The 14,325-nt window shown below is 43.6% G+C and overlaps 1 protein-coding gene across 2 annotated transcripts in view; it reads left to right on the forward strand.

The window, feature by feature from the left end:
* Tmem131l (transmembrane 131 like) overlaps window positions 1–14,325 on the forward strand; it is a 142,224-nt gene that overhangs the window by 68,224 nt on the left and 59,675 nt on the right. For both annotated transcript variants that reach the window (XM_021157333.2, XM_085835807.1), the window contains exons 4-7: window positions 3,344–3,412; window positions 9,062–9,185; window positions 9,855–9,971; window positions 10,667–10,777. In XM_021157333.2, coding sequence (XP_021012992.1) covers window positions 3,344–3,412; window positions 9,062–9,185; window positions 9,855–9,971; window positions 10,667–10,777 — 421 coding nt within the window. The remainder of the gene's footprint in view (window positions 1–3,343; window positions 3,413–9,061; window positions 9,186–9,854; window positions 9,972–10,666; window positions 10,778–14,325) is intronic.

Below are 14,325 nucleotides of genomic sequence, written 5' to 3' on the forward strand. Positions count from 1 at the left end.
TACTGTAAAGGGTGTGACAGAGGACCCCCATGAGGCATTAGGGGAGGCAAGCAGGAAGGTGTATATATGGAGGCTACTCCCCCCCACTGTGGTCCTTCAGTGTTTTCAGCTGTGGGGTCTCTATGGAGACTTGTGTGCATAGGCATAGGCTGAGAGGCTGGTTAGGAATCCAGCAAGGCCTGCTTGTTTAACTCTCTTGGAGCCTAAGTGCAGGACAGCTTTCTATATGCTGCCTGCAGGACCCTAAATAAGGACAGGTCAGAGAATTTCTTAAAACAGAAAGATTGGGAAGGACTGGTTTCCAAGAAGTGAAGAAGCTAAGTTGTGGTTTGGAGGGCTTGTCTTGGGGAGGGAGCTGTACTGTTAGTCCTCAGCCCTTCTGTCTGAGCGCGTGTGTGGGAAGATTCTCCGGCTCCATCCGCTCTGATGGGCTTTGACCTCTCAGAGCTGTTACTTTAACCTACTTAATGTTAAGCTTCCATATGCCCTGATATGCTGTCCAAACTTTTTAGGGAGGTGACATAAAATCTATTAACAAGGAAAAAGGATCTTCTGTGATTTCAGGGGGGTGGAAATCACTGATGGGATTTTGCTTTTCTTTTTAAAGTTAGAGAAATTTGGGGTGTTTCTGCTATATTACTTTAAATTGACCCCCAGATGCCTGATTTTTGTTGAGCACATGAAGTTTCTGACTGTGGAATTTGAAAATCTGTAATGTGGGAGATAGTCCAGTCTGTGTTTCATTTGTTCTATTCATAGACTGTCACTATGACTGCATTGGGATCTCTCAGTCCAGAGGCCAGCATGGGCACTGCGCCCCAGTGGCCTCTGCATTGGTCTCCTTCCTTTTTTATTAGATGAGTGTCATCCTCTTTGTAACAGGATACTATGGTTATTATATAAATCATGGGCAGGCATGAAGCAAAGGCCATGTCCTCTCACTTTAGCCCATAACAGCTGTAAGCTACATACTGCTGTCCCTGCATTTTCTTTTTTAGACGATAAGGCAGACAGACACTAACAAATGAAGCTACTGACTGGCTCAGACCAGGAAAGCAATGGCCATGGGTGTGGAACCAGGCTTGTGAGACCTGCAGCTCAGGCTGTCACACAACAGGCTAGGCCTAGTTGGTTCCCAGATAGTGTTCTCCCTTCCAGTGGCCCCAGTTCTGAGTTAGAGATTTGCCTCTTTGTGCTTTGTGACCTTGTAAGTTGAGGAAGTCCTCCAGGCTTCGTCTGCCCACTTGGAAACCATGTGCAAAACCCAATGTTCAACTCGTGGCTCTGGCACTGGACGGAAAGGAGCTGCTCTTTGCTGCTGTTGTGCGTTACTAATATAGCATATTTCTGTGACCTCTCTAAGGTTGCTTGGGGTTCTCCTGGAATGCTAAGCCCTGACCAGTTTCTGAAGTGTGTGTGCCCATGGTGCACCTCTGAGGTTGTCACTTCTGTTCTGGAGGCAGCTAGTGGTCTTATTTACAAGTGAGCTGTAGTGCTGGGCTCTAGAGTCTGAAGGGATCTAGTCTCTATTGGGTGGAAAAGTTGACAAGAGACCAAAGTGTCACTTTGATTTTTAACCCAACTGGTGTTGGAGATAGGACAGAGACTCTGGTAGCTCTGAGCAGATGTTTTTTGGAGGAAGGGAGTTTGAAAAGATTGTAGCTGGAGTTGTAAGGAGTGGGGTGGTTCTCCCACCCCTCCAGAGAATGTGCTTTCAGGAAACAGCAAACCTCTGAGAAAGGTCTTCTAAAGGTCACTATACTTTCTAGCTGGCAGACTTAAAGTGGGGCCAGCTTCCTGAGAGCTTTGAGGGAGGGGAAATGGTAAGCTTCTGTTACAGAGACTATTCCGAGTCTCTAAATAAAGTGTGCTCACTTAGGGAGCTTCTTCCAGTAGACATCTCTGTGCTATGTAACTTTCAAATAGTCATACCTCTGTCTATCTGTCTATCTATCTAATCAATCCATCTAAATGTTTATATCTCTTGTTAGAGCTTTATTATATTTTTCACTTACATGTGCTTGATTTGTTTTTCTACTGAATTGATCTATGACTCTTGACTTTTTAAACATGTTTATTTGGTTTTATGTGTATTAGTGTTTTATGGTTGCATGCATTTATGTGTAGCATGTGCATACCTGGTTCCCTAAGAAGTCAGAAGAGCAGTCACATTTCCCTGCACTGCAGCTGCAGATGGTCATGAGTCCTGTGTAGGTGCTGGGAACTGACCCTGCCTGAGTCTTCTGCGGGACAGCAAGCACCCCTGTCTTCTGAGCTCTCTCTGCAGCCCTGTGACTTGTAAAGGGAAGTGAGATCACAGTGAGCACTCAGAGGTGCTGAGAGTGTGACTTGCCATGCGAGAGTTTATGTGGTTCTTATACCACCCAGCACTCAGGAGCTGAGACAAGAGAGGTCCATGAGTTTAAGACCAGCCTAAGGTACATAATGCCTAGCCTGGGCTACAGAGTGAGCCTTTATCTCAGAAACAAACAAAACAAAATGAACTAAATGAATCCAGACCTGGTTGGAAATTATGCCTACTTCCAGCAGCCTGTTACACACAGGCCTTTCCTTGGTGTCTTAGGGTCCTGCATAAACATGACCAAGAAGCAAGTTGAGGAGGAAAGGGTTTATTCAGCTCACACTTCTACATTGATGTTCATCACCAAAGGATGCAGGACTGGAAACTCAAGCAGGTCAGGAAGCAGGAGCTGATGCAGAGGCCATGGAGGGATGTTACTTAACTGGCTTGTTCCTTTGGCTTGCTCAGCTTGCTTTCTTATAGAACCCAAGACTATCAACCCAGGGATGGTCCCACCCACAAGAGGCCCTCCCCCCTTGATCACTAATTGAGAAAATGCCTTACAGATGGATCTCATGGAGGCATTTCCTCTCTTGAAACTCCTTTCTTTGTGATAACTCCAGCCTGTGTCAAGTTGACACACAAAACCAGCCAGTACACCTATTAATCATTGGCCTAAAGAATTCAGGGGCCAGAGTTTCCTCAAACCTGCTTTACGGATGTGTTTTTCTTTGTTTTGGGTGTGTGAAGATGGGCCTGTTACCTGACTTCATGCAGAAAGAAGCCTACTAGTCATTAAGTAGGGCTTCGTTTGTGTTGTCATCTGTTGGCAAGATCTGTCCATTTGATAAATGTTATATTAACTGTAAGCTAGACGGTTGTAAATTTTTAGAACTCTAGTTCAAATTTATCTATAAGTGAGTAAAATTAGATAGCATGAATTTAGAGTCATTGTACTGAGTGTATGATTACAAAATTCAAATTTAAACCTAAGCAATTAATGTCTCTCTCTCTCTCTCTTTTTTTTTTTTTGTCTTTTAGCTTCTCAGATAAACTGTTCATTGGAAAAGGCTTACATTTTCAGCCGTCAGTTCTAGATTTTGGAATACAGTAAGTATTTTTTTTTTAATTTATAACTAAATTCATCTTATTTGTATTTATCTTCAGCATATCTTTTTAACATTTTTATTTTTAATTATATGTGTATGTGTTGAGTTGTAGTTATGTCCACATGACTGCTGATGCTGACAGAAACCGGAAGAGGACATTGCTCCCCTGGGGCTGGGGTTACTGGCAGTTGTGAGCTGTTCAACATGGGTGCTGAGAACTAAGCTCCCATCCTCTGCAAGATCAACGTAAACTAATAACCATGGAGCCCTCTCCAGCCTCTGGCCTCAGTGCATCTTACATGATGATATATACACAGTGCTATATTTTAAGCATATAATAATGTGAAAGGATCTCAATCCTGAGACTTGTTAAAGGAATAGTTCATGAAAGAGAGAGTACAAAGTTATTTTAAGCCCTTTGACGTTTTTGATGTATGTTTTGCATTGCTTAAGGTTTGCAGTTAGGCCCTTGTCCATGCCAGGTGTATGCTTTCCTACTGTGGTATACTGTCAGCCCCCATCCAGTTATGTCATGATATGCCTTATACTATTTGATAATAGCTAGACTTCAGTAAGAATTCAGTGGTAAGTCTTTGGGTGTTTTTTGGAACAAGTTTGATTATTTTATAATAGAAAAATGGAATACTGATGATCTCTGAATCCTTTTAGGCCAGATGCAATTGCTTGCCTTCCCTGCTGTACTTTCAGGCTGGAAGTTGTACTCTATTGATAGTTCCTGGGTAGTTGTGGACGTTTAGGCAGAGAAGGTGAGATATACTGTAAGGAGAGTCACAGTGCTAAGAACCATGAAAGAGGAAATGCAGGCTTTGGGATCACACAAGGAGAGGAGGGGCCTTGTCTGGGATGCAGTTAAAACTTAAAGCCTGGTAGTAGGCATTGAAAAGGTACATCTTCGATTTGTCCCCTCAAAGCTCTGCTTAGGTTCACAATCTGTTCAAGAGATGCTGAGTGAAGTTACCTGGTGATGAATGACCCTAGGGCCAGTGGGGTCTGCGTGCTTTGAGCTTTCACCTGCCATTCTTGTCACTTTCTGACATTGTCATTGTCTGCATTTCTGAAGGTTAGAGCCACAGGCAAGGAATGAGCTATCTTGCTGAGCTTTTCAAAGGAGTTTTTTCTAAAGGGAGGAGGAGATCAAATTGTTAAAGTAGTTTGCTAACTTTACAAGATTCTAGGTGTCTGAACTTATTACTGAACTATCTAATTATTAGCAAGGTCCTGCACTGTAGTCCTAGCTGGCTTGGAATTCACAGAGCTCTCTATCTCCTCAGTGCTGGCACTAAAGACTTGTACTACCATGCTCAGAGTATTTTATATTGAATTACTTACAAAAATAGATTAAGAAATTTGTTAAAAGTTGAACTTATAATCATTTATCTGATAATATAAGTTAAATGATTTATAATCTCACTGACTTCAAATCTGAGAGAATAGTTTACAGGAAGGTTTTTTTTTTTTTGAGGAAATTGTGTGTGTGTGTGTATGTTTGTGTGTGTATGCATGCACGTGGGACTATTTTAGAGACTATTTTAGATTGGTAGGTATAATGAAATGGATCATGGTGAATATAGCCAGAATAGGAAAAAAATTCAGGTATATAGGATCCTGGCTGTCATTTACTCTTCCAGAAAATTCCATAATATAGGAGCTGGAAAGAGGGCTTAGGGGTCAAGAGTGCTTGCTACTTTTTCAGAGGATAAGGGGGCTCAGTTCCCAGCACTCAGATGACAACTCATAACTGTCTGTAATGCTAGCTCCAGGGAATCAGACAGTCTCTGCTGGCCAGGCACCAGCAGGCCTGCGGCCCATATACACATAATACAGGCAAACACTCTTATACAGAAAATTAAAGAAAAATTTAAAACTGTGATCAGTGAGTGTATGTATATGTATATGTGCTACATTTGTCTTAATTGTCCATATGCATTAATTACTGGTTCTGTTATCTAAAAAAAAATTGAATGGTTATGTAAACGGCTTTGGTTTGAAAGGGTTACTGATTTTTAGACTTGAAATACCTTCAGAAGATTCAGCTATGTTATGTAATACTTTGTAGTTTTTTAGTATGTTAAGGTGTTTTATGTCATTTGAGCTGTGTTACTTTGTCATTTTGTTTTCTTTGAGACAGGGTCTCACTGAGTAGCCCTAGCTGGCCTGGACCTCAGAGCAGACTGGCCTCAGGCTGTGGCAAACCACTTGGCTCTGCCTCTGTAATGCTGGGATTACACAGTGCAGTAGCAGAGCCTTCTTCATCTGTATGTCTGATGAGTTCCCAAGGGTAACTTAGCCATTATCTGAGCATGTGCAGCCATCTTTACATGCTTGTGCTTGAGTATAGGGCACAGAGCTTTGCACACTGGTCGCTGAGAAGCAGTGCAGTTTGGCCAGGGTCACGTCTCACTCAGTCACTCACCATGGTAGTTTCCGTGCTAGTGAAAGACAGCATGTCATTTAGTTTCATTGATAGCACCTTTCAGAAGTGACTGGTGCTTCCCTTCTTCCCACCTGCTGGCTCCTGTATGGTTACTAGGACAGCACAGCAGCCATCAAGCTCCCAGTTCCCTCCCTGCTAGTTCAGCTTTCGCCCTCTTTCTGGGATCAGCAGCCTCAGGCAGACTGCAGGCAGATGGCAGACTCTCCACCTCATCTCTTCCTTCTGTTCCCTGAGAGCTTCTCCAAAGGGCTAAAGTTCTCCCAGTTCCAAGACTGGAAGTGCTAATCATTCATACATTTTCATCATTCTTTTGTCATATTAAATTCATAGATTATCTTCCAGTTGTCACTACTGAAGGAAATTCATACCCTTTTAACACATGTAAAAATAGAATATTGAAAAGTAGAATAAAAATAGCCAGGGCAAGGAGGCTCCAGTGTCTGCTGGGATTCCAGTGGCTGCAGGCAGATGCCCTGCTGGGGAGGGAGGGTGCTACCATCTCTCCTTAGAGCATTTCTCCAAGGTCTTGGAAACCAGAACACGTGTGACTAGTAGGTAAAGTCTTAGGGGCAAGTTTAAGTAACTCAGTTGATTAGTTGGCACCTTTTAGTTAAGGCTATGAAATCTGTATTCATTGATGACAAGAAAGGAAGACATGAGCCCAGTTTTCTGGCTGGGTTTATTAGGTGACCCTTATGTTTATAGTAGAATTTGTTGTTGTTATTGTTGTTGTTGGTGGTGGTTGGTTGGTTTTGGTTTGGTTTGGTTTTGGTTTCTCTGTGTAGCCCTGGCTGTCCTGGAACTCCCTCTGTAGACCAGGCTGGCCTCGAACTCAGGGATCCACCTGACCACTGCTTCTCAAGTGCTGGGATCAAAGGCATGCTTTACCATGCCTGGCAGGAAATGATTTCATTTTAATTGAATTATTTAATTAATTTTAAGTTAATTATTTAATTAAATTTGGGGGCTATAGTGGTAATTCAGGATTTAAGAGGGTTTGCTGCTATTCTGGGGGCCTGAGTTCAGTTCTAGCACACACTGGACCATCTCACAACCACCAAGAGATCTGACCCCCTCATCTGAACTCTGTGTGTGTCCTCCCCCAGTACATACATGTGTGACCTACACTCAGTGCATACCCATACCCATACATGAGAAAAGTACAGTTTAGACATCAAAAGACCCAGGTTTTAATCACACTAATGTGTTTTAGTTATAAGTGGAGGCTCTAAAATATTTATAATTTAAAATACACACCAGATATATTAAAATCTTTCATTAATATAAGTGCTTAGAAAAGTCCCTGTGAGAGCTGGGACAGCATGTCACACATTGAGTGGCAGGTTCACAGTGCTCCATATGAGAGAAACAACATGCATATTGTTCTTAGACAAGTGAGTTTTTCCCTGTGTGAGGCAGAGTAGCCCAGGCTGGCCCTAGACTTGCCACTGTGTAGGGAGTCCTGTCCCCAATCTCACGGTTCTACTAGAATAAACGGTACATCTTTATTATTAGAAAAATTGGAACAGACAAAAGAAATACAAACATAACCATGAGGATTTTGCTTAAATTGGAATGTAGGTTTATTTGGGGCCACACTAACCAGAACTGTAGATTTGGGGATCTAGAAGAATGAGTGCAGTGAATGAGTTGCAGGCTCTACTGCAGCCTGGTGGAGCAGGTGAAGTCAGTGCGAGACATGCATAGGTGCTGGAAGGAAATGACCACTGCAGACCAGCTAGGCTGGAGGCCTCTCCTGCACTCCACAGTCCTCTTGCTAGGCTGCCAGTCAAAGCTTCGATGTGACAGCCTCTCCATTAGATCATTAGTGGGAGATTGGCGAGAAGGTTTCAAATACTGTGTAAAGCCTTTTGCCTCTGCAGGTTTTTGTTTTGCTTTTGAGACAGGATTTCCCTCTGTACCTCAGGCTGAGAGAGCCTGTGGTTCCGCAGCAGCAGCCTCCTGAATGCTCTCTCGTGGTACTGAACGCCATGAGAATTCCCTGTCCTTCCCTCTATCTATCTCTCTTGAACTATTACAATGTATTTACCAAAAAGTGCAGTATGAAAGTGTGCTTGCCCGAGCTTTGAGAGTAAATTAAAGTAGGCAGGGATGTGGATTTCCTTGCTGACCAATGGCCAGCTTGTTCCAAGGCTCGGGACTCCAGGGTTTGGTTTCTTCATATTGTTTCTTTGCCTGTAGTTGCCATCTCCATGCATTGATCGGTCATGTGACAAAGGGAAAGGTTCCTCTTAGTTCCCCTCGGATGCGTCTGCCCCATTTAATTTCGCTGATCATCTTTCATGCATGCATTTCTTCAGCTTAGAAGGTGGGCCTTGCTTGTGTTTCCTTGGTGGGCTCTGAGAAGCTTTGAGTGGTGAATACAGTTTCTTAACTAAATATCTCTTGATTTGAATGAGAAACCCTAGATATGTTATTACATGCAGAGTATGTTTTGCTTTATAAACAAAAATATGTGAAAGCACTTAATAATGCAGATACACTGAATTCTTACAATACAGAAACAAATGGGGCGCTAGTATAGGTTGTCATTACTCTTATAAAAATAAAAATTCTCTTGTTTGCTTTTAAACCTGTTATGTTTTAAGTGTTTTATTTCCAACAAGATTTGCCAGTTCTGTTGTGAGAACTGTTTCTCTTCAGAGAGGAGCTAAGCAGCAACTATCCCCATCCCACTAAGGCCCTGGTGACCGACCAGAGTGTGATTTCACCAAGTTGGGCTTTGAGTTTCTTGGGCTACTTACTGTGGATGAGAGGTTACTGGAAAGACATGGGTAACTTCAAGGCAGCTGCACTGAGAAGTCTTTAGCCAGCATGAGCTCTCCCTGGCTCTGCAGACTGTGCCTCCTCCTCTCAGGTCTCCACAGCCTATATACTCCAGCCCCTCCTCTGGAAGGGAATGCCAGCTGTCAACACACCCAGACACAGCTGAACTCTTGATGATGGAGACTTTGGCCCTGAGGATGGTATCGTCCACCCTGTTCTTCTTTTAACTTTATAATGAACACTGATAGCTCTCTGGGGTTAAAGATATGTCTAGGCTAGAGGTGCAGCTCAGTGGTGTGCATGGCACTCTGAGCTCAGTCCATAGCATAAATAATGGTGTGTAAGTACATTCGGGAGGGATACTGATAGTCACAAGTACCTTGTCTTTCTTTCCTCTTCCCCAACCAGGTTCCTGGGACATCCTGCGGCGAAGCTTCTCTATGCCTACAACCCCAGCAGGGAGAGCGAGGTTGTGGTGAACTCAGTGTTTACAGCTGCTAGACATTTCCATGTGCCGCCTGTCCATTGCAGGGTGAGTGCTGATGAGCCTGACTTTCTGCTCAGAGCCCCTTTCTGGCCGTGTTTCCATTTGGTTGCTTGTTGGTTGCTTTGTGTGTACTTTCCCATCCATTTTCTTTCATGGTTTTGGTAGTGCTGGATACTTGATGGGGAAAAATGGCAAGTTTTTCAGTCACCTTGAACTTCTTTAAGCTTTTAATGATTTTGATTGCCGTGTTGCTTGATGTTAAAACTTTCACAAACTAACGAGAGCAAGGAAATGTTAACAGAGAAGCCCTACGTTTGGTCTATGATTGGTTTGGTTTATGCAGATAAACACTCTCCCTGGCTTTTAGTACCATGTCAATATATTTAATAATTAAAAAAAAAATCTGCGCATCTGTACATCATCCTCCGTACTTAAGTAGAAACAGACTGTTAGGTACAGACAGGTGGACATGTGGGTGAAGAGGAGAGTAGAAAGTAAGGCACACGGCTCCGATCTGCAGTGAGGGAGCTGGGCAGTTATTTGCCGTGATTGGCAGCTGCTCTTGGAGTGACAGATGGTCAGTTTGGAGAGTCTCGGGGCTTCATGATGCTGATAAAGGATGCAGGATGTGAGCGAGGAGCTGTTTGCAGTAGTCAAGAGGGAAGAAAGGTTGTGACTACTTTCCAGATGGCTAACGAGGTGCTTTCCTCTCAGGTGATTCCAGCAATGGGGAAAACATCCTTCAGAATTATTTTCTTACCTACCGAAGAAGGGAGCATCGAAAGCTCGTTATTTATTAATACCTCCTCACATGGAGTCTTCTCCTATCGTGTGAGTACCTTCATTTTGCCATAGAGTTTGGCTATTGATTTAGAGTATGACTGTTTTTAAAGGACTCTTGGAGAGATTTTCTGCCCTTTCATGTCCTTAACCTACAGCCTATAGCGATGCGAAGTCTATCAACTTCCAGGCTTCTGCTTAGTGGGCCACAGAAGACCTTCCCTGCAGCCTGATAAGCCCTGGGTCTTTGAAGTGTGTTAGAATGAAGCCAAAACTATTTTCCATACAGTTTTTTAGAACCTAGCAGGCCCCTCCCTCTCAGACAGGTGGGCTGCTCCAAGATTTTTGCCTGCCTCCTCTTGCAGACGTGTTTATGGTCAGGAGACATTGCTGAGTGTGCGGCTGTCTATTCTGGGAAAACTCCCCATTCACATGGCTACTGAAATCAAGATACTGGAAGGGCACAGGGAATACCGTTTTGCTGGTGTTCCCAGAACAGGGATCTTAACCTGTGGTACCCGGGACATACTAAAGATGTGGTACCAGGTAATTCAAGCATCAGGATCAAGTGTTTGTGCTTAGTTCTCATTAGATTCCATTAAACACATTGGTCCCACATCAGAAGAGAAGAGTTTTGCATTATGAGGACTTTTGTAGATGGAGACAGATGTGTTGGTCAGCAGGTGTGTGTGTGTGGACAAGGCATGCTGACACTGACAGATGTGTGCTTCTCTTGCTTTCCACAGGTATCCGGAGTGGGCACTCGCAGAGTCTCTAGAGAAGGGTCTGTGGAGCAGCTGCCGAACGCATACTTTCTGCTTCCTCAGGTCCAAAGTATTCAGCTTTCACAGACACAGGTCATTATAACAGAGCTACTTTGAACTAACTTGGAGAATATGCACAACCTGATCTGCATGGTTTTATTAGGGTTTTACTCAATTTTGAAAAGTCTTGAGATATGGAAATAGATGTATTTAAAGCGTCAGTGAAAGCTATGCATTCTTCTTTCCCTTTCCTCTGTGTGTGTGTGTATGGATGTGTGCACGTGCATGGGTGTTGGTGTGGGTGTGCATATGTGTGTGCATACCTGAATCCAGGACTTCTTTCATGCTAGGCAAGTGCTCTTCCGCTGAGCGCTAGCCAGCCCTCCATACTTCATAACAGCCCAGTGCTGCTTATTCCACAGTGCCCCGACTCCACTACTGCCCTAGGAAATGGATTTGTCTCTTTATTTTAGCTATTGGGCTATGGGCTCATGATTCTGTTTTCCTTTTTGTGCATCCATTTCCTTGCCTGTAATGTGATGATGAGGCTGAGATAGACCCTGGGCTGTTTTATAGGCTTGCTAAGTTTGACTGACTGCTCAGGAAGACAGAAAGAACCACCAGCAGGACAAGCTTCCAAAGGTGTTACCATTCTGTTCCTCTCCCTCCTTCTTGTCCTGCCTGGTTATGACTTGCTTTTGTTTTGGTATTGTGAGGTGAGCTTACCATGTATCCCTGACAGGCCTAGAACTTGTTATGTAGACCAACCTGGCTTCAAACTCAGAGATGTGCCTGCCTCTGCCTCGTGAGTTCTGAGATTAAAGGCATGTACCACCACACCCTGCAGGAGGAATACTCTTTTTTGTTTCAGTAATTTCATACAATTAGAAATTATTTTCAGGCACATTTCATTAGCAGCTTATAGGACTGGTTCGCTACTTTGGTATTTACCTCTCTTTTCCCAATTGAGCCCATGGTCATCTGCTTAAAAACCTCTTAGTGCATTTCTTTTTTTTTTTTTTTTTGAGATTTATTTTTTTTATTTATATGAATACATTGTAGCTGTCTTTAGACACACCAGAAGAGGGCATCAGATCACACTGAGCTACCATGTGGCTGCTGGGAATTAAACTCAGGACCTTTGGAAGAGCAGTCAGTGCTTTTAAGCACTGAGCCATCTCTCCAGCCCTAGGGCATTCTCTCAGATGTTAAAAAACATATATGTAGTCCTTGGTATAGTCCTTACCCTGTGTGGCCTTGCATTGGGGGTGGGGGGAGGGTGAGTCCAGGCCCTTGTGTATGAAAGGCAGGTGCGATGCTCCTGAGGTGCAGCCCCAGGCTTCAGTCACATTGCACGCTACTTTCCTCTCCTCCTCTGACTGCTCCTGGATGCCATTCACCGTCCACCACCGTCCTTTGCATCTGCGAGTTTCCCCAGCCTCTCCTCCTCTCTTCTCTAGTCTGGCCTTATTTCTACCTCTTTCCATTCAGAGATTTTCTAAGACAGGTAGAAGGGTGTCTGTCCCTCCCAGCCTGGCTCATGGTCTCTGTTGGAATGTAGTGAACAATTTTCCTTCCCTTTAGAGCACACATATCACGAGTGGGTAAGAGGGCTTGCTATGCAAGCATGAGGACTTGATTTCAAAACCTCTAAACCCACATGAGAGCCAGGCATGTTGTCTGGGTGCTTCTAACCATGGTGTCGTGGGAATAGGGACAGGAGTGTCACTTGGACTTGCTGGCCACCACCTAGCTTCCTGGTTCTGTGAGAGATCCCAGCCTCAATTGAAAGACAAGGTGATGCAGGACTTCTGGCATCATCCTCTGGCAACCACACTGTGTACATGGGTATGTATGGCCATACCTAGACACGTTCTCCTATAGAACATGTGCATGTGCGCGCGCACGCTCGTGTGCACACACACACACACACACACACACACACACACACACAAAACCACATAATGTAATCACTGTCTGAGCTTTGCTCCATTCTCCGTGAAAGCGGTGAGTTCTAATTCAGATTTTCAAGAGGCTCCCTTCCCCTCACCAGGTGGGTGTAGCTGAGATCTCTGAGTTGTCAGTAGGCTCTGTGGCTGTCCTCGATGGGCTGGTTTCTGCTCCCTGCCCTGGGATGGCCTTGCTGATAGTGACTTGGCTTTTCTTGATCTTGCTCTAGCAGATACAGGTTGAACATCTCTAATATGAAATACAGAACATTAAAAAAATTCCACACTGTTTGAGTGTGGACATGATATCCCCAGTGGGAAATTTCACACACAATCTCATATACTTATTTACAACTAGAACACAGACACACCAAAAATATTCTCTATATAAGCTGTATTATATAATGTGTACGTGAAACATAAGTAAATTTCATGTTTAAACCTGGATTCCTTCCCTGATATATCTCATTACGTGTAAGCAAATGTCCCAGAACTCAAAAAGAGTTCTAAACACCTAAAATCTTCTTGGTCTTGTACATTTGGAAAAGGGGAGTTTGACCTGTGCTTCCCTTTCTGCCATTTTTTCTCTTTGCATTTTAGCTTATTCTGATACATATTGCTAATGTCTAAGAGACACTGTAAAAATCTACCCATTGAAAGACAGCAATTTAGTGTGTTTAGTCACAGAGTGGTGGACTACCATTACTCTCTGATCTTGATCTTGGCATATATTCTTTGCTTCAGGCACCAGTAGTTTTTTGTGAGGGGGTGCAGAAACTGCCCGAATGGCTGCTCCGTTATAAAGGAGGTTTTTGTTTTGTTTTGTGAATAAAAGAGAAAGAGAATATCTTGGGATCTCTGGAAAATTCCAGAGCAGAGAGAAAACAGACTGGACATATTCCAGGCTAGAACAATGAAGATGGTAGAGGTGACAGAGAGGCAGAGAAGAGAACCAGAGAGAGATGGGAGGGTGAGCCAGTGAGAAACTCAAGAGTGAGCCAGAGAGAGAGACATGATAGTTGGGGGGTATAAAGAGATCCAGGATCTGAGGTTTGAAGGGCCAGAAAGGCTGATGCAGAGACTTTGAAAAGTATGACAGATACTTATAAGGAAGCCTGGAAGCCAGTGTGGACATAGATGTTCTGATAGCCATCATAGGTATATGTTAAAGGACAGCTAAATGCCTGTTCTTTCAGAGTCAAGAGGAATGGCTCCTTTTGGGGACTGGAACCCAACCCAGTTCACAAATTCCTGAAAAATACTGGCTTTTTCTCTGCCAGAAATCCTCCTACAGTCCAGTTTAAGCTCATTTCTGGACGTAATGGACTGGCTGAGACCTGACAGTAGCCACTGCCCTTGTCTTGTGTCTGCACACTTGACATAAAGGAAATATGGTCTTTTGTGATTGTCATCTGCCTCTTAAAACTTTCCAAGTTTCAGCGATATCTTTCCTTTCTTTGAATTGCTGAATAGTATCTGTGTATGGGCAACATCACACTATGTGTAACTCCATCAGTTCATTTGAGTTGTTTGGTTCTGACTGTTTTGAATATTGTTGCTGTAGGCATTTGTTTGCTTACATCATGAAGGGAAGTCAGGGCAGGAACACAAGGCAGGAAACTAGAGGCAGGAACTGAAGTAGAGGTGATGGAGGAATGCCTACTGCTTACTGGCTTGCTCTTCATGGCTTGT

The sequence above is a fragment of the Mus caroli genome, unplaced genomic scaffold (genome assembly GCF_978045245.1).
Source record: "Mus caroli unplaced genomic scaffold, Mus_caroli_1 scaffold_3, whole genome shotgun sequence".
Lineage (NCBI taxonomy): Eukaryota > Metazoa > Chordata > Mammalia > Rodentia > Muridae > Mus > Mus caroli.